General features: G+C 32.8%; 2 protein-coding genes and 1 pseudogene across 2 annotated transcripts; all 3 read left to right on the forward strand.

The window, feature by feature from the left end:
* The first annotated feature begins 6,821 nt into the window (after nucleotides 1-6,821).
* Nucleotides 6,822-11,832, forward strand: LOC110664945 (F-box/kelch-repeat protein SKIP30). The gene is made up of 2 exons (XM_021824861.2): nucleotides 6,822-6,989; nucleotides 10,445-11,832. Exon 2 carries the CDS (start codon nucleotides 10,529-10,531, stop codon nucleotides 11,564-11,566), a length of 1,038 nt encoding a protein of 345 aa, XP_021680553.2. The 5' UTR covers nucleotides 6,822-6,989; nucleotides 10,445-10,528; the 3' UTR covers nucleotides 11,567-11,832.
* A 120-nt stretch (nucleotides 11,833-11,952) lies between these two features.
* LOC110664943 (uncharacterized) lies at nucleotides 11,953-16,244 on the forward strand. The gene is made up of 10 exons (XM_021824860.2): nucleotides 11,953-12,454; nucleotides 12,576-12,740; nucleotides 13,071-13,251; nucleotides 13,365-13,421; nucleotides 13,506-13,576; nucleotides 13,836-13,914; nucleotides 14,019-14,078; nucleotides 14,544-14,644; nucleotides 14,745-14,805; nucleotides 15,633-16,244. The coding sequence occupies exons 1-10, from the start codon at nucleotides 12,321-12,323 to the stop codon at nucleotides 16,020-16,022; spliced, it is 1,299 nt and encodes a 432-aa protein (XP_021680552.2). The 5' UTR covers nucleotides 11,953-12,320; the 3' UTR covers nucleotides 16,023-16,244.
* Nucleotides 16,245-22,248: 6,004 nt separating this feature from the next.
* LOC110664946 (FCS-Like Zinc finger 8-like) lies at nucleotides 22,249-24,596 on the forward strand (annotated as a pseudogene).
* Nucleotides 24,597-25,430: the final 834 nt, after the last annotated feature.

Consider the following 25,430-nt stretch of genomic DNA (forward strand, 5'->3'; position numbering starts at 1 on the left):
TGCAAATTACGGGGAGTACACAATCTTGTTCACAGGTTCCCGAACTGCATCCCGAAATACAAGGTCTGTTGGAAGAATTTAGAGGAGTTTTGGCCAAACCAAAGGGACTGCCACCACAACGCTGCCATGACCATAAAATTCCACTGAAGACCCCAGAACCGATTTCGGTAAGACCTTACCGTTACCCCCATTATCAAAAATCCGAGATTGAAAAGATTGTGAAGGAGTTACTTACTGCTGGGATAATTCGGCCAAGCCAAAGTCCATATTCTGCCCCTGTTTTATTGGTGAAGAAGGCAGATGGATCTTGGCGAATGTGCGTCGATTATCGGGAATTAAACAAAAATACAGTCAAAGATAAATTTCCCATTCCTATTGTTGAAGAGCTGCTGGATGAACTTGAGGGTGCTCAATTCTTCACCAAATTGGACCTCAGATCAGGTTATTATCAAGTTCGAGTTAGCCCTCCAGACATTGGAAAAACAGCTTTCCGAACTCATCAAGGACATTACGAGTTTCTAGTAATGCCCTTCGGCCTCACCAACGCTCCATCAACGTTTCAGTCTTTGATGAATGAGGTATTCCAAAAATATTTGAGGAAATTTGTCCTTGTGTTCTTTGATGACATACTTATCTACAGTAAAACTTGGAGTGACCATATTCAACATTTAAGAATTGTATTTTCAATTTTGCAATCTCATCAATTATTTGTAAAAATTGAAAAGTGTCAGTTCGGCCAAAGGGAAGTTAAGTACCTTGGTCATGTGATTTCTAATGGTGGAGTTATCAGAGATCCAAAGAAAGATAGAAGCTATTCAGAATTGGCCAAAGCCTTCATCACTGAAAGCTTTGAGGGGATTTCTGGGGCTGTGTGGTTATTACAGGAAATTTATTCAACATTTTGGGAAAATTGCTGGTCCTTTAACCAACATGTTGAAGAAAGATGGGTTTCGGTGGTCACCGCTGGCAGAAGATGCATTCAATAAATTAAAAGTGGTGATGCCCGGTGCTCCTGTTTTGGCTCTACAGAATTTTAGTAAGCCATTTATAATTGAATGCGATGCTTCGGGGTCGGGCATAGGGCGATTTATGCAGGAACGCCCAATTGCTTTCTTCAGTCAAGCTTTACATGGTAAGCACCTCCTTCTATCTACTTATGAGAAGGAAATGTTGGCACTGGTTTTAGCTGTGCAGAAATGGCGATCATACCTCCTCGGTCAGAAATTTATTGTTCGGACTGATCATCAGAGTTTGAATCAATTGTGGAATCAAAATCACCATCGCTGCCCAGAATTGGTTGATGAAATTAATGGGGTTTGATTTCATTATACAATACAAGGGAGGCAAAGACAACATTGTTGCCGATGCTTTGTCTAGAAGGGAGGAATATGAGACTAATGGCGGGCAAGTTTTTGCAATCTCTTGTCCAATTCCACACTGGACAGATTCAATTAAGGAAGAAACTAATTCTCTTCCGCATTGAAAGCAAAGGTGCAAGTAAGTCCAAAAAGGAGAGGCACTGGGACCCTGGGAATATGTAGATGGCATCTTATTTTTCAAAGGAAGGATTTATTTGTCTAAAAATTCAGCTCTGATTCCTGATATTATTGAGCAATTCCACAACAGCACTCATGAAGGTTTTTTCAAGACCCTCCAGAGGATAAGGTCCACTTTTTACTCACTAAATCTTAAGAGTAAAGTGCGAACCTTTATAAGGGAATGCGATGTCACAATGACACAAAGTTGAAAACACTCTTTCGTCACATAACCACTTCCAATTCCTAACAAAATTTGCGAAGAAATTTCTAGGGATATTATTGATGGCCTACCAATTCCAAAGGCAAGACTACCATATTTGTGGTTGTGGATAGACTTTCAAAATATGCCCATTTTGTTCCCATTTCCCATCCTTATACTGCTGTGACTATTGCTCAAGTATTTTTTGATCACATATTTAAGTTCCATGGAATGCCACTGTCCATTGTGTGCGATCGTGATCCAGCTTTTACTAGTTCATTTTGGAGGGAATTGTTTGAGCTCAATGGTACTCGGTTCAATTTCAGTTCTGCTTATCACCCACAAACCGATGGGCAGACAGAGGTGGTAAACCGAACATTGGAGATGTATCTCAGATGTTTTACAAGTTCCAAACCCAAATTATGGACTAAGTGGCTGTCGTGGGCGGAATATTGTTATAATACAAGTGTTCATTCCACACCGTAAAAACTCCATTTGAGGTAGTTTATGGGAGACCTCCACTGTATTGCTTTCATATGTTACAGAATGACTAAGGTTGCGGCAAATAACAAGAGCTGGTTGACCGTGATGCCGTGATTCAAGAACTCAAGGAAAAATACAATGGCCCAAAATCGAATGAAGCAAGTCTATGACTTAAAGCACCAAGAGAGAGAATTTGTGGGTGATTTAGTGTTCCTCGATCGCATCCTTACAAGCAGAGGACTCTTGCTTTGAGAAAGAGTTACAAATTAGCGGCCAAGTATTATGGGCCCTTCAAGGTATTACAGAGAATTGGTGCTGTTGCCTATAAATTGGAACTGCCGGCCGGAACCAAGGTACACCCTGTGTTTCATGTATCTCTTCTCAAGAAGCATGTTGGAACTAAAAGCACAATACAGCAGCAGTTGCCATTCTTGGATGATGGTGGTGAATTAATTCCGCAACCAGAAGCTATTTTAGACAGCAGAACCAAAAGGAGGAAGCGAGAAGTCTTGATTCAGTGGCACAATTTATCTCCAGCTGAGGCAACTTGGGAGGAATTAAGTAAGATTAAACAGAAATTTCCAGATGCTTCTCTTGTGGACAAGAGAGTTGTTTAAGGGGAGGGGAATGTCACGTGACCCTTTCTACTCTTTGAATAAGTCTAAGTAATTGATTTTTTGTTTTATTTGTTAATTAGTTGCCCTTTTGTCTTTGTTGACTAGCGAGATTACTTCCATGTAAAAAGCTATTCTGTTAGCTATACTGCTATTTAAGTGAATGAATAATCAAGTCCAAGGCAGGGAGAAATAACTTAAACGTTCTTTTGACGTTGAGGCCTTGGTTTCCTCCATTAAACCTACTTTACTTTTTTTTTTTTTCCCTTAAGCTCATATCAGAATAGGTTCAAGAAGTAAAAAACAGTTTGTACCACAATCACCATATATGCCACCAAACTAAGATGGGTAGAGTTTAAACCTGAGACTTCCTAAATTAAATGAATCTACTTTAGCATCTAAATTAATCTGTTGGAGGTTAAGTTTTATATGCGCACAAAAGATTTTTCTTTATGTAAAATCCATTTATTTTATATATTTTTGGATTAAGCAAGTCTAAGCAAGAATTTCTATATATTCATCCATTGAAATACTATAGCTTTTAAATCATTCTATAAATGTATAATTAATTATTTGCAAGTTAACGATCTAGAAACAAAAGTATGAGCATGGAGTGTTTGACCAATCAATTAGGATAAACGTATAGGGACCTTCCATTAACTGCGACGTTGTTTTTGATTGGCAAAATTACAAGGCAAACTTCACAAGGTGATGATGATTTGAAGAAGCTTCTTTGAAAATTTCTTATCATTTTAGAATCACTATTTACGATTTATCAGTCTAGATCATCATAAAAAAAAAAATTAAAATAAAAATAAAAAAGAGTCAATAGTTTTTTATTTTATTCATGTGAAGGAATTGAATACCTTATAAGGATGTTTGGTACGGGTTAACAAAGGATAATTGTTACTCTTATAATTTTTAATTCTTGTTATTTAAATACTTAAAAGAGAATTCGTGTTGCATGTAATCAACATTTATTATGCGTGTTCATGATTTAATTTTTTTACATAAATTTTTTTGTAAAAAAAAATTATATTTATTAATTAATAAACTTTAAAATTAATAGAAATTTCTGTCAAAATATACAAAATTTAAAAAAATGAATCATATTCAAGTAAAAATAGCAAGAAAAATTATACAACGTCTTAATTTTGCTAATAAAAATAAATTAAATGCATCCCAATATATTACCTCATAAAAAACATTGGTGAAAATTGAAAGTCTTTTTCCCTACATTAGAATTTTTATTCAAACAAATATAATTAACTCAATACTTACATAGTTTACTATTTTTAAACTTAATTTTATAAAAAAAATTAAATATTTATATTTTTCATTAAATAGTGCATTTACAAATTGTAATGCATGAATACATAAAGTATTTAAGTAAATTAGGATAAATTATATTTTTTAATAAAAATAGGATTTAAATTTAAGTAGAAAAACAATATAACTAAAGATTTATTTAAATAAGAATCAATTTCTTGATTTTTTTAATCAATCAAAATAAAACGAATTTATAATTTAAGGCATCTTTTTGTAATTTTAAGAGTATAAAATAAATAAATATTGAAATTTTTAACTTTTTATACAACCATGTTGTACTAATTGTTGAGTTAATAATACTCAATATAAGAATCTTATATTAATTTTAATATATAAAAATTATAAACGGTTAAATTAATTCTAATTAAGTTTACCATTTAAATACTACTAAATCCATTGTTAGACTTTTATCCTAATGCAATAAAAATTTTAGAATTAATATTTTTTAAATTCTTATTTTATAATAAAAATTTTAGAATTAATATTTTTTAAATTCTTATTTTATTTAAAACATATTAATTTTCAATTAAAATAATGAATATAATATATTTGATATTCGAAATAAATTTAGACCTAAAAATAATTTTGTTAAAATTATCTTAGAATAATTTATATTAAAAAAATAATTCAATTTTACAATTGTATTTCTTTTTACATATATTTTTTAAAATTTTAAAATTAATAAGTTTTTTATTCTTATTTTTCAACCTTATATCAAAAATAAATAAAAAAACATATAAACCCAAAGGACATTATTATATCATTTAATTAAGGAATTGACATTAAGTAATTCAAGTTAGATGAAAATCTCATCTCACTTGCACTTACCATCAAATACAACATAAAAGATTAGATAAATTCACACTTTTTCTCCAACTTTCAATTCCTCAATTTTTTTCAGCAATCAAGTATAGACCATTTTGACTCATGTATCATAATTTTTCAATTTTTTTTTTATAAATGAGTTAACTATATATATATATATATATATATATATAAAAGAGGATTAGATTTCTTTTTCTTATACATTTTGAGAAAATTTCATGTATTATATATTATAGAGATCTAATTAAATTAGGAATTTTATATATAAATATAAAATTTTATGATATATGAATTAGAGTTAAAATTTTATTAGTATTATAATAGGATTATTAAAAGACAGTGCACAACTAATATACTTTTAAAAAAAATACTAATTATGTAATTGGTTAAATTTGTATAGGCTAAAAATACTTGTAAATTAAAATACATTAATTAATTTTTTTTTTTATAGAAGTTTTATAATTAAAATTTTAATTTTATAATTATAAGTAAAACTCAAATAGATGTGAAAATTGAACTAAATAAGAATATATAAATAAATAGGCTTACTATAAATAATTGCAATTAAAAATTTTATGATATAAATAATTTAATAAATAATTAAATAGTAGTAATATTATAATTATTAAAGGTATTATAAGGGAAATAATTATTAAATATTATATATAAGTTAATTGTTTTAAAATATATTTAGGCTTGTAAACTTAAAATAGAATTTTAATAGAAATTTTTTTCAACGATTTCATTAACTTAATTACTTTTTTAATTTTTTTTTAATTTTTCTTCAATGATTTTTATACTTATTTATTCTTAAAAATTTTTTAATATCATAAAAATAAAAAAATCCTATCTATTTTAAAATAACCTTAGTTTTAAATATTTAATTAAAATTAATTTCTTATTAGTATAATTAATATTTAATTATACAATCAATTAAATTTAATCCTTCTTTGTTATAGTACTAAATTACTATGATATTTTGGGCAAATCCTGATGTCTCTACTTTTTACATTTATATATTATATAAATTATAAATTAATTATATTTTTTTATTTTTCACTTGTTAATTTCTTATTTTAATTAGTCACTTCTTATAAAATTTTATATTTAATTGAAGTTAAATATAAGTAAGATAAATAATTTTAAATTTATAAAATTTAAATTTATATAAATATTAAAATTAATTTAAATAATAAAAATATTATTATAATTAATCCAAAAAATAAATAATATTTTTGATAAATGTAATGTTCCATCTTCTCACATTTATATATATATATATAAATATATTAATTTTTTATCTCATTAATATTTATATCAAATTAAATATTAACATTGAGGCTTAAATTACTAATTACATTAAAACTTTCAATGATCACACTTAATTTTTGATTTTTTAATCTACTAAACACAACCTTATATAAGATTATTTAGAATCACTTCTCAATAATCTTATTTTCATAAAACTACTATAATATAAATAAAGAAATATAATAAAATAAAATGATTAAAAAGTAATTTGTTTAACTAAATCAAAAAATTAATTTAATTTTTTTAGAAATTAGTAGAATAGAAAATAAATCCATCATCAGATGAGGGTAAGTAAATTAATTTAATTAGATGTGGGAAATCTTGAGAGGAAGCGACTTTTGTCATAAACGAGTTGTGAAGATTGGAAGTTTTCATACTGCATTTCAATCACGTGTCGACCGCGCATGGGTACGTAATTAACGAAAATGCCCTTGCTGTGAAGGGAAAGGGTAAGGGAATATCCCAATTGCCCTGCTCTGTAGGCAGAGATTACAGGACTTATTTAACGCTTAAAATTCACGTTACCAACTCACCTCTGTTAACCTTTCAAAAAACAAAAACTAAAAACTGGGCCTTTTCCTCATCAGCTCTCTAAATACTCTCTCTCTCTGCCTGGCAATCCTACGCTACTTTCTTCTTCTGTTTACCTCTATAAATCAACACAGCCCCGACAATACTATTGCTTTCAAGGTAAACTTTCTCTCTCTCTCTCTCTCTCTCTCTCTCTCTCTTCCTGTTTAAGGCGGAGGTCATAATCTTCTGTCACAAATTTTGATGGCCAATTGCTTCCAATTTTGATTAGATTGTGAAATTATTGAATACCCATTATTTATTTTGCTGAATTAGAAGTGGGTTTTGCGTTGGAAGTTAAAAAACTGAATTTTTTCGGTTTTTTTTGTTGTCGTGTTCTACGTTCTTGCGATTGAGTTTCAGTGTTCTGATTTCAATTTGGTGCCTTTGCGTTTTGATTTTGTTATGAATTTAACGGAAATTGTTTTTCCGTTGAATGTTTAGAAATGCGTGTGGATTTAACTAGAAAGTTTGGAGTTTTGGTGATGATTTGCATGTGTTAGACTGTAAAGCATTTTTTTTTTTTTTAATCTGTGGGGGGTTTTGGGGTTTCTCCAGTCAATTTAGGAGGTTATGTTATAAGACTCTAAGAAATAATTTGATCTTAGATGTATGTATATGAATATGAGATTTGCTGTGTTTCATGCTGGATTTCCATAGTGAAATTGTTACCTCAAATGCTCAAGGTATTATTTGTGTCAAAATTGTGTGTGGAATTTTTATGATCAATGCTCCTGTGTGTGTTTGTGAATCAATCTACTTAGGAATATATGGCAAATGGCAACTCTAACATCTTAGGTTGTTGTATTTCTGGCTGTTGTGTATCCGGAGGTATACATTTAATCGCTAGGGAAAATTAAGAGGCCTTATATAATTCATGCGTCAGCTTCACAAATCACAATGTATACACATTTGTGCAGCTAGGTATTTAGGTTGTTGCTTTCTGCAGTTAGGTGATTTGTGCTTGGTTATAAAGATGGTTAACAGCATTACTGTGTTGACTTTGAACTTCAATATTTTTGATGAAACTCTCGTTGTGGGCTGACATTAGAAAGTTATTTCACATGGGAATTTATAAAATATGTGAAGTGGAATTAAGGGGTTTAAACACTACTTGGAAATTTGAAAGCAAATTTTGCTTGGATTCAAGCTCTCTTGTGTAGTTTTATTTTGATTTAGAAGATTGCCTGCAAAGTGTTCATCTCAATGTAATTCTGTGAATTAACATTGGATTTGAATCCTGAAAGATGTTAATATTTGAACACTTGGATTAGGTATGGTTGTGCTGCTTTTCTCCCATTCCTGTTTTCTTTCATTTGTGCAGTCTGATTTATCTTCTTCACCAACTCCACCCTCTCAAGAGGCTTTTTTTCCCCTTCTGTTTTTCGTTGATAACCCAGATTCCCATTGTCATTCGTAGTAGAACTTTTGGTAGTTCAGAAGATATTGAGAAAAACTAATGATTTTTATCTAGAAATTATAGGGTGTTGACAGAGTTAGAGAAGTTTCATAGAAATTTTGGATGACTGAACATTATCAAGATTGGATCATGAGGCTTATATCCCATTGTTGTTGTTTATTCACATTTATTTTTATATTTTCTAAAGTTATTAATTATGAATAAAAATTCAAAGTTTGGGATGTTTGTTGATTCATTCATTGACGTTTGGATAAAGCTGTTCTAAAATATTGATTGTCTTGCCTTTTAATCAATCATTAGGTGTTTGTTTATTAACGGATCAAAAAGATTATATAATATATTTGAGATTGATGAAGTTTTAGAAGTGTTTTCATTTCTTCAGCAGAATTCCAATATCTCCATGAAATACTATAGCCAATGTGGAATATAATACACTAGATACAGTTTTACATGTAAAACTATCTGCTGTAGATATCATGTAATTATCTAAATGTCACAAATATATCTAACACTTAAATGGCTATATAATGTTTTTGAGAAGGAAGACAAGTTGATTTTGCTCAAAGTTCCTACACTTAAAACAAGGAAGATAGTTTTAAGGAAGAAAAATTGGCCTTTTCTATCTCGATATTCTGTTGGTCTTTTACATTTCTATAGTTAATGTCTTTTTTAGATTCTACTGTATCACTGATTGGTTGACTTAATGATTTTTTTTCTAATTTCTATGTATGACATTCTGTCAAAGAGGTGATTTACTTATGCTTGAGTCTTCACCTATAAAATTTACTACTCGAAGAAGAAAGAAGTTAATTTGTTATCCTTGTGAAATCTCAATGCTCCATCTAATTATAGATTTTCATCCTGGTACAAAATGGATGAAATTGGAGTTCATAATTCTCCCTTGAAATGCAGACATTTGTTTAAATCTTTTAGGTTTTGAGAAACCTTTCATAAATGCTCCATGCAATGAAAAGGATTCAAATTCAGTATCTATAGAAATTCTATTTTGTAGAAATCTAAATATTGTAAAGGTACAAACTAATCCTAGGCTACCTTCATAAAAAATTGATTGCCTAAGATGAGTCAAGACTAGGAATAAACTTAAACAACAACAACAACAACTAAGTTTTAATCCAATTAGTTGAGGTTGGTTATATGTATCTGTTTTTGTTATTCAACTCTGTTTGAAATCAATTTCGCGTCAATATCCAAAAATTGTATTACTACTTTCCTCAATGTCATTTTAGTTTTTTTTCCCTTTCCTTTCTCATTCTTTATAGTTTCTACCACTAGCTTATCACACTTCCGTAATTGGATATTCGATACTATATGTCGGACCTGACCAAACTATCTTAATCGACTCTCTCTTTTTATCCTCAATGTGTGCTTTGTGCACTCTCTGGTGGATGTAGTCATTCCTAATGTTATCCATTATTGTGTTACTAGACATCCATCTTAATATCAAGATTTTTACCTCAATCATCTTGTGGGTATATTGTAGCTTATATACCCAAACATTTACTCCCATACAATATAGCTGACTTGACCACTGTTTTATAGAACTTACCTTTAATTATGTGATGGATCCCATAGTCAAATGTACTTTGGCACCAAAACTCCATCAAATTGAACCTCACCTCTATTCCTTTTCTTAGGTGGAGAATTGTGAGATGAAGAGACTAGAACATTGTTAATTTTGATAGTTTGAGCATTCAGAAATGAGGTCGTTAAAAAACATTGGTAAGGATTTTGATTAGTTGTTGCCATTTTCACTTGTCCCTTTCTGTTCCTATTGTTTTCACTTGTCTAAAAGACATTAGACTCCTGGTTTTTGCAGTTAGAGTTTTAGTTAATCAGATTTACCTAGAGTGTCAAAAATAAATAGAGAAGTCTGAGATGGAGTAAAATGAGATAATTGTATTCTCATAGTCCTTTTTGTGACAGTATCAACTTATGATCTTTGCGCTGGTTGGAATGATGGCTATTGGGTATTTCCAGTATTTTTTTTTTCCAAGTGTTTTCATTGACATCTAAACACAAATGTAGTAGTTGTGTTCTTAACAATATTCAGATGCACCTTTATAAGTTGCTTGTGAAATTTCTAGTCTATGACTTCGTTTTCACTCAACCATTCTAATTGATTCTTTTATATTAGATATCTTTTGCAAATACTTCCATCAGCATAGCAACAAATTTATCAGTGAAGAATCATTTGGGAAAAGGTGAAACAGTGATTAGTATGTCTGAACTGATTGAAGGTCTTCCAGATGCCATTGCTATCAGGTGCATTGCACGAGTTCCCTTCTACCTCCATCCCAAGTTAGAGCTTGTTTCTCGTTCATGGCGGGCTGCTATACATAGTCCTGAGTTGTTTAAAGCCCGACAGGAGGTTGGTTCAGCAGAAGATCTGCTATGTGTGTGTGCTTTTGATCCTGAGAATTTGTGGCAGCTTTATGACCCTCTTCGAGACCTTTGGATTACTCTTCCTGTTCTGCCCTCAAAAATCAGACACCTTTCCCACTTTGGTGTTGTCTCCACTGCTGGAAAACTGTATGTGCTTGGTGGTGGAAGTGATGCTGTAGACCCATTGACCGGTGACCAGGATGGAAGCTTTGCAACCGATGAAGTGTGGTCATATGACCCTGTATTGCGACAGTGGGCTCCACGTGCATCCATGGTTGTACCCCGTGCGATGTTTGCATGCTGTGTTTTGAAAGGAAAAATACTTGTTGCAGGTGGTTTCACCAGCTGCCGAAAATCAATATCTCAAGCAGAAATGTATGATCCAGAGAAAGATGTGTGGATCCCAATACCAGATCTCCATCGCAGTCACAATTCAGCATGCTCTGGACTAGTTATTGGGGGAAAGGTGCACATCTTGCACAAGGGCTTATCAACAGTGCAAGTATTGGACAATGCAGGGTCTGGATGGATGGTTGAGGATTACGGTTGGCTCCAAGGTCCAATGGCAGTTGTTCATGGGGCCTTGTATGTGATGAGCCATGGACTAATTTGCAAGCAGGAAGGAAAAAGAAGGAAAGTAGTGGTTTCAGCATCTGAGTTTCGGAGAAGGATTGGATTTGCAATGACTGGGTTGGGAGATGACATATATGTGATTGGAGGGGTGATAGGTCCTGATCGATGGAATTGGTATATCAAGCCAATGTCTGATGTTGATATCTTGACATTTGGGGGTGAGAGACCGACTTGGCGACAGGCTGCTCCTATGACACGGTGCCGTGGTGCAATTCTTGGATGTACGCAGCTGCGAATATAGGTCTGAAGATGTTATGTTTTGTGGTGAAAGTTATGTTCTTGTCAAGGCATTAATTTCCCTCCTATTTGGAGACGAGGAATGTAACTTTTTCTCTTTGGCTTTTGAGTCGTCATCCTTGCCTTCGACTTCTGTCAAAGTGGTCAATGTTAGGTGTTTGAAAAACTTCCTTTTCGAGGGTAACATTGAAGGTCTCGAATCGGTTTAACCAACGAGGAGTACATCAAATTTAGTAACAGGATGGACGTGGAACCATTTTGTTTCACCCATTTCTCCTCCCTCACTTCTTTCTGGATATTTGAAATGAACAAATTAACATAATCCTAATATATACCTTCTTGCACAATAATATAAAAACATGAAACATATAATATACCCAAACTTCCAGCTTCTTCTGATTAGTATCATGCTTATTTGATTTTAGGACAAAAAAAAAAAAAAAACAATTTATTTTCTTTTTTGTTTAACGTAGGATTAAAAATGTTAAATTTTAGTTTTGGCATAATCTAATAAAAAAATAATTTATTTTTAGAAGTGTTTTTGTCAAATTTTCAAACAATTAATGGAAAATTGGAGGAAGAAACGATCTTTAGTGATACAAGAGATCAGCTCGTTGGGCTGCTTCAGGTTCAGGGGATAGGCCAGTTATATATTCAAAACGTGTTACGAAAAGCCCGCACGCTAAAACCTCCTGATCTGGATGAGCGACAAAAACCCTAAAACCTAAAACCAACCTTTCCTTCATTGGCACTTGAGCATGGACGACACTCAAGTCGAAGCAGGAGACAACAACAGAGACATTGAGGTGGCTCCGGCCTTGATTAGTGTTCATCCCAACCAGAATTCCGTCGCAGTCGCCGTCGGATCGGACCTCCGCATCTTCGACCTCCGGTAGGCAATCTTTCATTTTCTCTTGCTATCGTCATTCATTTGTCCCTACCCGTTCGAACTGCGAGGATTTTAACTGTAATTTAAACGACTCGTTTTGCCTTATTGTATGTGTTCATGTTAGAGGGGGTTGCGGGGTATCTTTGGTGGATGATTCTGCTCAGCCTTTTCATAAGGATTCAATAAGAGCTATTCGCTATAGTGCAAATGGGAAGCTTCTTGTATCAGCCGCTGATGATAAGCTTGTCAAGATATGGTCTACCGACTCTTGGCGCTGCGTTAGTTCCGTGTGAGTTCTCCGAATCCAAGTTGGACTTAATTGTTTTATATGTTCTAATAGTTTGCACTCAGGTTCATTCTATGGAAATGCTTTAATTTTCGTAAATTTTAATCTGGTTTGTCCTTTATTAAGTTTGATTCATCCACCGGAATCTCAAAATTGATCAGGAAATGCTACTCATGCTAAACATTGTTAATGAATGTTTCCTAAATGGATTTAGTCCATTGCGGCTTTCTCAATCTGTATTTGTGCTCTTTGAGATTAAATTCTCATTGTATGCATTGAAACTTCAAAATTATTTTTGGTTAAAAATATTCCTGCTGGTTGTAAATGCAACAGTTGCTCAGAGAAAAGAGTGAGTGCAGTTGCTATAAGCGAGGATGGGTTGTATGTTTGTTTTTCTGATAAGTTTGGAGTTGTTTGGGTTGTGGATTTGCATGAGCTTGAAGGAAATGAATCTTTAGTCAGTAGAAAGGCTGCACCTTTGCTTGCTCATTATTGCAGCATCATCACTAGCCTGGTGAGTTATTCTCAATTATAGATCTTTCATCTTCGTCTCAGTCATGTGGGCCATTTGGACACTTTGAAACTAGAGTTATTTCTCCAGCAAGTTGATCCAGGATTATTATGTAGGAATTTTCACCAGATGGACAGTTTATCGTTAGTGCAGATCGTGACTTTAAGATTCGTGTAAGTTAACTTTTCATTACCTATTAAAAGACAAATATCTGGCTTGGTTTTATATCAGTTTACTTCATATTAATCTCATGACAGGTTACTGTGTTTCCAAAGAAGCCCTTAGATGGAGCTCATGAGATACAAAGCTTTTGCCTTGGTCATACAGAGTGAGTATTTTTTTTTATTATTGTATATTTTCCTTGCATTAGTGTTGTACCTGTGCACATTATTATGAATTGGAACATTTTGAAGATGAGCCTTAGTTAAGTATTGCAGGACGGAACTTAGATTTGGCTTGCCACTTGCCAGCCTCTTTTGGTTAACTATATTTGAATTTTGCATGTTGCTTTTTTCGCTAAATACATTCCACTTCTTCTCTCTAGTGACGAGATTGATGTTTATCTCTTTTCATTAATCAATTGACAGGTTTGTCTCCTGCCTTGCCTTTATTTGCACGATGGATTACCCGCAGGGGTTTCTTGTTTCTGGCAGTGGTGATTCTACAGTGAGCATTCACAAGATAGCAACTTAGTGTGATTTGAATCAGATTCCTTCACTTATTAATGTGCAAAGTGTGGATTAATTAGTTGAGTGGCATCATCTGTGCAGGTTCGCTTGTGGGATATTACATCTGGGTTTCTTCTTGATACTTGTGAAGTTGGTGCTAAGGTACGTCTTTTTTTATAGAATTTTCCCTGAGGTTCTTGATAGTTTCATTAACGTCTCCTACAGCTTCTAAGTATCATTACTTGCAATTGTCAATGGATTTAAGATAAGAATTGAAATATAAATTTACCTTTACAAAGTTACCGTGTCGACCACGTCAATATAAATATGGGGTGGGTTTTTTTAATTGTTTTTGCATTTCTTAAGTTGAATAATTGGTCAGTTTGTTTGCTTGGAGCCATTAGGGGGTGAGTGTTTGTTTGCATCACAACTAAAGAAATGTTGATGATACTATCAGAACTCCCATGGAGACTTATCTCCGTTTCTGTTCTCTATTAAATGAAAGAAAATCAAACAGTAATTGAAACTAGGAGCTCCAGCTTCCTTGCCTTCACTGGTGGTTGGCTATTTTACTCTCCTCCTTTTTTTTTTTTTTTTTTTTTTTTTTTTTCTTTTGACTTAATGAAGGCAGGACTTCTAGAGTCCAATAGAAGTGATGAGGGCTGTTCTACTGTCTCTGATCTGTGCATAATTCTAGATGGTAATCTCATTGCAGTGGCCATCCAAAGGCAAGTTTCTAAGCACTCTGCATTTCTTTTTAATCCTTTTTCTTTATTGAAATGTAAGCCTGTTGATTCAATGTATTAATCTACACATATCTTATGTTAGCTTGCAAGGAATAATGCTGTTACACTGTGACCTTTCTTCCCGAACTCTCAATGTCATCAAGGTAAGGATCACAACTGATATTTTAAAACTTGGACCAGATGGGCTGGTTCCACTGGAAAGCTTAGTAACCTGACAGGTTTTTTGGTTCTGTTTATTATTAAACCAGAGAAGAGAACCCTTCTAAGAAGCAGTAACTGTCTGGTTGAACCATGAACTGGTCAGCCTGGTCAAGTATTGAGACGGTCAGGCCTGTTCATTGCTGGTAGTTGCGGCAGAACCAGAAGTCACATTTACCAAATTAAAAATTTTTGAAATGAAATGTGCATCAGTGGAGATAGAACTCTGAAACCTCAAGTCAGAAAGGAGTAACATGAACTAGTGCACCTAAATCCAATTGTGATTAAATGCCAATTTTTAATATTTTTATTTTGAGCTAGAAAATAATACCATTAATCTGGAAAAAAAATTTCATTCATCCATTTTATTAATTAGGCTTATCCTAAGAAGTACAATGGGTTTTTTTTAATAAAAATGGTAATGACTTTAACGTACCATTAGCAATAAAATATATTCTAAACCCTAAAATTTCAATTATCATTCTGGTGTTAGTGTAGTAATCTTAATGGACATCACTGATTCCTTTGTCCAGTTCTTCAGCTCTCATCTTTTTTGCCATCTATACAGCTGAATAGATGCTATTTTTTAGTTTGTAAAATTTTGAATTCCTTGGAGACGCATTTACTTGATATTTGCATTGATGTCCATCTGCAATGAATTTGAAAAATCTTTGGCTGAATCTGAATATTAAATTCTGAGCATATATGTATAAGCATGAAGTACACGACATAGATAAGGTTTTTCTATTTCCTGCTGATGTGACTCTTATAGGTGGTTTCTATCATGGGAGAGAGCTTCATTCCTACAAGCCTGGGGAGTAGCTCTCATGCAGAATTACTATGGATGGTAACTGGTGTCTCTAAATTGAGTGGTTCTGATTGCAACTCTTTGGCTCGAGTGAGGGTTCTTTCTGGTTTTAAGAAAAGTAATCCTGATTCTGTTGGCCATGAGTTAACTGTGATGAGAGATGATGAACTACCTGGAGCAGAGAAACTACTAGAGAAGTTGCAGGGAAGTGTGTCAATTGAGGAGAATGTTTTTTTAGCAGCCGCTGAAGCTGTGAAAACAGCAATGTGTAATTTGTTAATTAAGAAGCAGTACTCCATGGAGAAGAGAGAATTTAGAAAGAGAAGTAGAAATGATAGGAAAATCAAACAATGATAGACTCAACAGTTGTAACAACTAGTTCTGTCTGCTGATTCATGGGTTGGAGGCATCTGAGCTTAATTTATTTTTGTAGTTGTCTTAGATAGCCCTTCTAATCTGTTATTTCTTGTACAATAATATTAGTAAACTTAAAACTCTCATGAGAAGCTACATAAATCATTTGCAGCTTTCATGGTTGAAATTGAGAGGAAATGATACTTGTTATGATTTCTGAGAGTTTCAATTCTTTATTCCCTATTAGTTATATCATATAACTTTTAATCATCGCCCACGTCTAATTGTCTTCAATAAGCTTCTCATCTTATTTGATGGGCTCAAACCTTCAAATATCAAAAATGCCTAACTGTGTCTTTTTTCAATGGTCAAAAAGATTAGGCTCTCTTCGATGGCAGATTGTGTAATTTGCAGAGCAGCTGCAAATATGGATTTGAACTCTAAACCCTTCCGATTGGCAGGTCATGAGTACCATGAAAGGCACCTCCACGTGCTTGATGGAGATGGTAGGGTCATTTATGATTTAACACCTAGATAAAGAGAACAAATCAATTAGCCTCTCAATTGTTCATACCCCAATTGGATTTCGCCACATGGCGCTCAAAACCCACAATCCAACAAGTAGGTGCCTTCATGGATATCCAGAGGAGCTAATCCAGATCGACGAAAAATGAGTTTCACAATGAAGACATGAAGCATATAGGAGAAACAGAGAAAAAAATGCACTTAGAATTCTTCAAGGAAAGTCATGATATTTCTCTCAATTTAGGAAGATGATTGTGCCTGTCCACTAACCAAGCATCTTATCTAGGAATTGAATTGATGCTTTAAAGGGACCTGAGAAGTGTACTTTTGAAAAATTGGGTGTGGATAGATTAGATGCCTCGATCACAGAATTATTGCTTTACGGAAGCCATTTCCATATATGTTTATATGTAGGGTAAGTTACACATACGGTACCTAAACTTAAGGGTATATAATAATAAAGTATCAAATTTTAATTTGTCACTTAAAACCCCTTGATCTTTAACTTATATAATACAAAATCTCCCCTAACCTTTTTAATCTGTTTTTAAATATTTTATGCTGATGTGTCAACTATTATATTAAAAAATTATATTTTTTCTCTTTACATTTATCAAAGAAAATAAATAATTAAAAATAATATTTTATTACTAAATTTTTCTCTCTAATCTCTCTCTCCCCTGTTTTCTCTCTCTACTGTCCCTCCCTCTCCAGCTACCCTTCAACCTCAACTTATTATCTTCCCTAACACCAAAAAACTCATTACACATCCCTCCCTCACTCTCCTCCTTCTCTGCTCCGTTCACTCAGTCCGACATCGAGCCTCACCGAAAAGATCCACAAACCCAGTCACAAACCCAACCTCACCAAACCTTTGTCATCCCTTTGTTTCTATTTAACTTAATCACAAACCACTCCTAATTTTTAAATTTATGATTTTATGGATAATTATTTATATTTTATTTTATTTAAATTTTAAAAAATTATTTGAAAATTTTCGAAGTTTAAAAGTCTTGGAATTGGGTCAAGATTTTAGCTACCCCACCCTTTCAAACATCCCAAGCGCATTCCCAGGGTCGGAATCGGCATAAGTAAACCCGAACCTTACTTTTTCTTAATTATCTAGCGCTTGAATTTGATTAAAAATCTATAAAATATTCGTGGTAGCTTACGAAATTAAAATTTCTTTTGCATTAGCTTAGCAATATTGCTAAGGACAACGGGGCAAAGTTTTAGAATTTTTAGAGTTCATTTGGATAGTTTTTGCGAAAGGGTTAATTATAAGGACTAAACTGTAATTTTTCATATTATGATTGTTGACTGTTTGGATGGGCCCAGAAGGGGCTATGTGATGTGATTGAGTTGTGGGTGTGTGATTTGTGGATATAGAAGTGCGTTTTAAGCCTTTTTGCAGGTTGGGTAGGTCATACATATAGGGGTGACTCTGTCGAATTTTGGATACGACTTAGGACATTTTTTATTTTTTCCAAGCTTGTATCGAGCCAAATATATTAAATAATTGCTATGAAATTGTCAGGTGAGCCGGGACTACCTTCCTCCTCTGCCCAGCCGCCACAGTGACTTTGGTTAAGTCTGTGAGTAAAATATTAATTTTAATTGTAATTTCGATATTATTATATGTTCAAGTATGCCCATGCATCACTTATAAATATGTATCTATGTAGTTAAACACTAGGCACATTTTATATTGCATTCATAATTGTTGAAGTGCCATAGATATTATTTGTGGTAATTTGGCGTGCGTGTGATATGGTATTGGATATGGACAGGATGAGTAGACACGGCTTGAGAGACACTCGCTAGGACTCAGTCCTTCGGGATAGACACGACTTGAGAGACACTCGTTGGGATCCCGCATTTGGTTTATTAAGCGAAAGTCCGGCTTGAGAGACACTAGTTGGCAGAGGTTGGATTAAGAGAGCTATATAGGGAATCGGCTCCCATATATATATTGCTTGACAGTATTGGGTGTGTAAGTGCTCCAAATTGCCTTTTTACTATTGTGATATAAAAATTATGACGATGTTGCATTTCACTCCACAGAGTGCATTAACTCTAGATAGTTATAGAGATTATGATTAAAATTGGAATTTTACTCTCTGAGTCGAACGCTCACTCCTGTTTATCTATTTTTTCAGGCTACAGGAGGATTATTTATTGTAGCTAACCTGCTCTTCTTCTTCGCAGGTCTATTAATAGTATTTAACGTATTTTGTACAATTGAGTTAAATTTTAGACTTCGCATGTGTTAGAAGTACTTATTTTTATTTTGGGCCTGATTATAAAAGTTATGTTGGACTTGTAAAATTATTAACTGTATGCATGATGGGATTGGATAAGGGAGCTGAGCTCCCATTTGAGTTATGATATTTTGATTATGTGGAGGGTGAGCTGAGCTCCCCAATTTATTATATATTGTGTTTACAAGTTGAGCGAGTCAAAAACTACCTGTTGAATAGTCCATTTTATGACCGGACTCTATCCGATTAAATTCTTGAAATTTGGCTCAAATGGACCTTAGAGTTGAGTTGAGTAATAGTTAGGCTTATTGAGAGTCTTGGGGGCTTTAGGCTAGCCCAAATCCTAGTGCCGGTCCGGCCCATAGGTTAGGTCGTGACACCTAACCTCGTCAAATCCTCGTTGCACCTTCAAAATCGGAGTTCACAATTGCATGGTTGCTTCACCTTAAATTAGCACCAACCAATACTCATAATAAGGAGGAGGGGTGTAACACTAGATTTGATGTTGTCAAAATTGGGTTTGTAACACACCCAAACAGAAGAAATGGTATTGCCTAGTTAGTGTTTGTAAGATAGATCGAGAATGAGATTAACTCAGAAGGAGATCTTTAATTGGATGAGGTTGCCTGGTGATATGGCCAGAGATGTTTTGGGAGCCTCTTATGCGCCGCACTTGTCTCGGGGAGCAAGGATTTATAACTGCATGTGGAGGTTCTTGGAGCTTGTTCCAACGACTGGATGGGATCTTCTTAGCCTCATTGCACGAAGAAGAGTAGGAAACTAATAATTGAAACAAGTCCTTAGCTATTAAGACTTGGTTTGAAGAGTTTTAGACCATAAATTTCGTGGATTGGAAAGTTTTTGGGTTTAGATTGGGTGTGCTTTCAGTTCATGTTGATGGCCAAAATAGAAGGAAAATGGAGTGATTTTGTGAGCAAAAATGATGAGTTTGATAGCTTTGGTTGGTGGTGCATTTGATGAAGGTTAGTGAACAAATGGGAGAGTATAAAAATGGGATGGTGTGATTCTGTCTTTTTTTTCAATTTTCCTCCAGACCTCTAAGTAGTATTAGTACTTCGATTAAAGAAGATCCCTCTTAAATAAATTATTTCTTTTGCGCAAAAACAATAAAATATTTACTTCTTGAAAAATTAATTTAATAATATAAATTAAATTAATTATTTTTATATACTTTTTGCGAAGTTAAATTTTTTGATGTTGTGCGTGAATTTTTTGTATGTATTCAAATTTGAAAGATAAGAGAAAAATTATAGAATGGATTGATTTTAATGATCTCTTCAATACTTAAATAGAACTGAGTGAAGTATAAAATTGACTAAAGAACAATGTTTCTAATTGTGAAGGCTTAACAAGCCTTTTATATAACTATTGGGTATTTAGATTATATTAGATTTCTAGAGCAAATCTAATTAAAATAGGATTCAATTATATCAATATTAGTGATAAATTTATATTATATTAGGATTTTTAGGTGATAATTGTCACTTACCCTTATCCCTAATCAAACAAGAGTTTAGTTGTAAGATTGTCTAATTATGACTATGGTCTCTGGGGCCTTTGTTTGTCATAGTGGTGGGGACCTTGCCAAGCTACCTAGGCCGGCCACGATCTGCTCCATAACCAATAATCAAAATTGAGTCAGAATTGATTTGGTCAACATGGGGCTAGAATGGGTTAATAATTTCTGAAACTAGACTGAAACCCTTTTTTTTTTTTTAGGACTGAAACTATAACTTAGGGAATCAATTTTAGTTTTTTTTTTTTTCAATTTTGAATTCAATCAAAATTAACAGCTTAACTAATTCGGTCATATTTAAAAATAAAAAATAAAAAATTACCTTAAGGTTGTGGCCTAAATATGTCAGTGGACTGTTGTTGATTGTGTTTTAAATTTTTTATTTTTTAAATAAATTTTTGTAAATAAAAAAAATTCAACAATAATCAGGTCAAATTTAAAAAAAAAATAAAAATAAAAATAAAAATAATAATAAAAATAATAATAGAAAGGGCACAGAAGCAGCAACAGGCAACTTGGACCCATCAATGAATGTTTTAATGAGGAATTTAAAGAAAGCAGGTTGAGTTTGGGGCTTGGGCCCCTGCCTTAATTGATGGTGCCAGAAATCTAATTATGATGGATAAATTATCCATAATCACTTAACTTTACTAATTATTTTATTTAAACATTATATTTAATTTATTTTAATAAAATTATTTATTTTTTATTTTTTATTAATAATTGCCCATATCAAAATTTAATAAAATTTTTATATAAATTATATAAAAAAATTATATCTTTACTGGGTTTAATTGAAATTTATTTTTTTATTTTATTTTTTAATCTAAAAATAGAGATTAATAAATATAATAAGTAGTATGAAAATATAATTTATTTATTTTTTTAGATTTTTAATTTGACATAAATAAAATTTTTATGATTTAAAATTAAGCTAAAACAAAATATACATGAGTTTCACAAAAAAAATCTACCGAATTCTAATTTAGTGACTACTATAAAATAAAATAATTAATAAAATTGAGATTTATCCAATTATGGGAGAACAATATCTCAATTAATTGTAGCAACCAAATAAGAAATATTCATAAGAGGAGAAGATTATTCAATCAAACCAGAATCAATAGATTGACCTCACAATTAATAAATCGAATAATAGTTGGTGGCGAATTCATCATATATAAATGTGATAATCTCACAACTAGTAATTAAAAAGACTAAAATTTAACATCTTTTTACTTTTATATCTTTTAAAAATAAAAAATAATTAAATTATTGTTAATACACCTTTTTCTTATATTTTTAAAAAATAAAATATATCAATATATATAAAATAAATAAATAAATTTCATATAAATATGATAGTTTATATGCTATTGTGATATTCATGAAATATCTTTAAGAGTTTCTTTTTTTTTCTTTAATAGGTAAATTTTTTTATAGACACAAGAATATAAAATATATCATAATTACGTCACTATTAAAATTTAAGTTAAAGTAAAATGCATTTATAACACAAAATAATCAAATAAAAATAAAAACAATTAAATAAGAGAAATATATAATAACTAGAATTTTCATATCCTTTAAATAAAATATAATATATATATTTTGAGGCTCACATTAAAATATATTTATATTTTTAAGTATAAAATCAACCATGCTTAGATTTTTATAAAATAATTTGGCAGATTATTTAATGATATATCTCAATAGATGTTATACACGGGTTTAATCGTAAGTTTTTTCCTATGAAATTGAGTAAATTAAGGACGTCATTTCAGGTCTCGGATCTAAGAAAGTTACAACAAACGTACGAGGAAAGCCCTTAATTTTTTTCAGTAAAAAATATTAACAAAAAAAAAAAAAGCCCCCTCTTTGCTTTCAGCTGACAGGTTTTAATGAATTATCTCTTTGGACGAAAGAAAGCTCAACTAGTTCTACTCCAGGAATGGCCTCCTTGCCTCTTCCCTCTTTAAAACGAACATCCCAGCACGGCTCTTGTTTTAATTTCATAATTTTTCTCTCTTTCTGTTTCTCTGTTCCTCTGCAAAGTTGCAAATTCTTGGCAACTGTGAAGGGCTGAGAATGAATGAAGAGGAAGTGAATAGAGTGAAACTGATGGCAAGAACGAAAACCCACTAACAGAAAGTGAAAGTTGATTGCGAGAGAGAGAGAGAGAGAGAGAGAGAGAGAGAGAGATAGTAACTTATCGCGTTCTTCCATTCTTCATGGGATTTGCAGAACAATTTAGTTAACCATCTCTGCTTCTGCCTGAAACCCCGCCATTCTTGTCCATACAGATTTTCTTCTTTTCTCTCTAAATGGCAGTGCCCTTCTTCATATTGCCTGCTGATCATTGGGGTAGCATGTGGCTTATTTTGATGGAAACTGATTCTCGTTCTTGTTGAAGGATTAAAAGAAAAGAGTAAAACGAGAGACACGGAGATAGAGAGAACAACATATTTTTTCTTTGAGAGAACAACATATTTTTTCTTTTTAGCTTCCAGTCATGGAGGCTGCAGAAATTTAGGAGGCATTTCAATTCCCCATGAGTGAGTGTGGGTGTCAGGTTTTCTTTTTTATTTGAAAATTTTTGCTTTTTCCTTTTATGGTTTCTGGGGATGGATAGGGTTCTACTTCGAAACCTGTAAAGTGGCTTTTGTGAATTGTGACAATTACTAGCAACAATTTACAATGATGTTTCAGGTGTGCTTTTATGCATATGCATGTATTACTCTTTGTTTTGTTTTTGCTCAATCTGCAACTAATTCTTTTTTTTCTCTTGCGCATGCAGTGATTTTGAGGTGCTGAGAATTATCTAATACATTGGAAGTTATGCTGAGGAATAGATCTAGAGCTGTAACCGGCAAGCAAGCTTTAATGACTGATCACAGCTCTCAATCACCTCCCATCCAGAACCATACAAAACCAACTCATCTTTCTTTACTTCTCCAAGGTTCAAAGCTTTCACAATAAAAGGTCTTCCTGAAGCTGAGGCTGTGATAACTCCTACCTCAGATCTTGACTCTACTAAACCTTTCTCTCCCTTCAAAAACCCCTTTTGGTTTGACATGAACCAATTTAAATCCCCAAAAGTTTTCTCAGAGAATCAACACTCTTGGGACAAATTAGACGCCAAAGGCATTGGTGTTGCACTTATTGATGAAAAACCCTGTGAAATGAATAATAACCCTTTCTCTAAGCCCAGTAACAGAATAGTCTTTTTTGGATCCAGTCTTAGAGTCCAAGTCCCTCCAGTTGCAAATTTTATGTTTTCTCCAACTGAATCACCAAAATCCCCAGCTGATTTTGGAATTAAAACTAGGAATTGTCAATTATCAGCTTCTGAGGCTACAAATTCTGGAATCCAAACAAATGCTTCTCCTCGGGTGCTCACAGGATGTATACCTATGAGTGAGATAGAGCTCTCGGAGGACTATACGTGTGTGATATCATATGGTCCTAATCCAAAAACCACTCATATATTTGACAATTGTGTTTTGGAGAATTATTGTTCTTTATCAGGTAAGTCCAACGCTGCCCCAAGGAGTTTCCTCAGCTTCTGTCCCACATGCAAGAAGAATCTGGAACAGACAAATGACATTTTCATTTACAGGTTGGGCCATTTCCCTCTTCCTTGATGACATTACTGGTTTCAATTAGATAGACCAAGCAGTCACAAGTAGTTTTTTCAAGATTTTAAAGACCTCATTTTCATTTCATCTTTCCAATAATAATGGGGTGACTTGATATGTTAAAACTGTAATTCTTCTTGGACTAACTTCTTTTCCTTGGTAATTTTGCAGAGGTGAAAAGGCCTTCTGCAGTCAAGAATGCCGATACCAAGAAATGGTATTAGATGGGGTAGCGAATTCAGAACTTAAAGATGCTTAAAAGAGCTGTTCTTGATACTTTGCCACTGCTTTCAGAGTTCTCATCAAAAGCCAAATCTTGCGTTAACATATTGTCACTTTTCAGGTTTTCGATTAACAGTTGAGAATGATCAATTGTATGACCAAAGACTGGGTGCTCTTTCTTTTATTGTAGATTTTCCCCCTTTTTTTCTTTTTAACCCTCTCACGTCTCACCAGAGATAAGAGAGGTTGGGATATTGTAGAGTGGAATTTGTTTAAGAGATGACTAATTCAGATAGCTTCTGCACTAGTGGATGATGATGTAAGATTGAAGACTTGCCTAAGCTTTTGTTTGTTTTTTTTATATTATTAAACTGGGCAACCAGTTATTTCATGGGTGAAGATTCTCAACCGTCAGTATTTCTCATCCTTCTTGCTCATGCCCTTTTTTTTTTTCTTTTGTCTATCTTGGTTGAGTAAAACATTTGGGTACAAATATCAGCGGTTTAATCTAAAACCAGGACTTTTTTTAAAGGAGGCAGATCCAAGCTAAAGTCATTTTCCAAGCCAATGCGAGATATCAAGCAAATAATTAAATAATAAGTAGCAGTTAAGAATTCTGATAATATATTATTGCACAACAGATAAGTACAAAAATTTTAAATCATTTCTAAGAATTTGTTTATTTTTCTAAGAATTAGAAACTTTCTTCTTCCTCCACTTCATTAATCACCTCCCCCTGATCAAATCAAGAGACAAATTATTGAATAAAAAAGTAGAAACAAAAATCTATCATATAAAGCAAACTGAATTGTGTGTCTACATTTAAAGAACTTAAGTTCGCTTCATATCTTTAAATCTCATTATTATGCTATGATATTATTTATTTAAATGTATAAAAAAAAAATTTAAAACTAACATAAGAGCTTCATCAATCGTCATACCAGCTGATAGCTAAAACATTTGTGTTAGTTAATTGATTGGTTTATATCAACCATTACGTAGGTGACAAAATGAATTCTAACCCACTTACAATAAAAATAACCAAAATAAAAAGAAGGGAACAGCATGTAATTACAAAAATTTAATGAACTAGTCATCATCATATTCAAAACCCATAATCTCAGTTTGATAGAATAATAACAGGGAGTCACTATATTAGTAGTGCAAGTTAAATCTGTGGTCTTAAATCTAGTCTGAGATCTGAAACCTGGATGATACTTTCCAT

The sequence above is a fragment of the Hevea brasiliensis genome, chromosome 2 (genome assembly GCF_030052815.1).
Source record: "Hevea brasiliensis isolate MT/VB/25A 57/8 chromosome 2, ASM3005281v1, whole genome shotgun sequence".
NCBI classification, from domain to species: Eukaryota; Viridiplantae; Streptophyta; class Magnoliopsida; order Malpighiales; family Euphorbiaceae; genus Hevea; species Hevea brasiliensis.

Bases quoted from the DNA above. Each gene is read 5' to 3' on its own strand.
- LOC110664945 (XM_021824861.2), top strand. From the start codon at position 10,529: ATGTCTGAACTGATTGAAGGTCTTCCAGATGCCATTGCTATCAGGTGC.
- LOC110664943 (XM_021824860.2), top strand. From the start codon at position 12,321: ATGGACGACACTCAAGTCGAAGCAGGAGACAACAACAGAGACATTGAG. The intron at 12,455-12,575 runs GTAGGCAATCTT...TGTTCATGTTAG, and splicing joins CTCCGCATCTTCGACCTCCG to AGGGGGTTGCGGGGTATCTT. The intron at 14,079-14,543 runs GTACGTCTTTTT...GACTTAATGAAG, and splicing joins CTTGTGAAGTTGGTGCTAAG to GCAGGACTTCTAGAGTCCAA.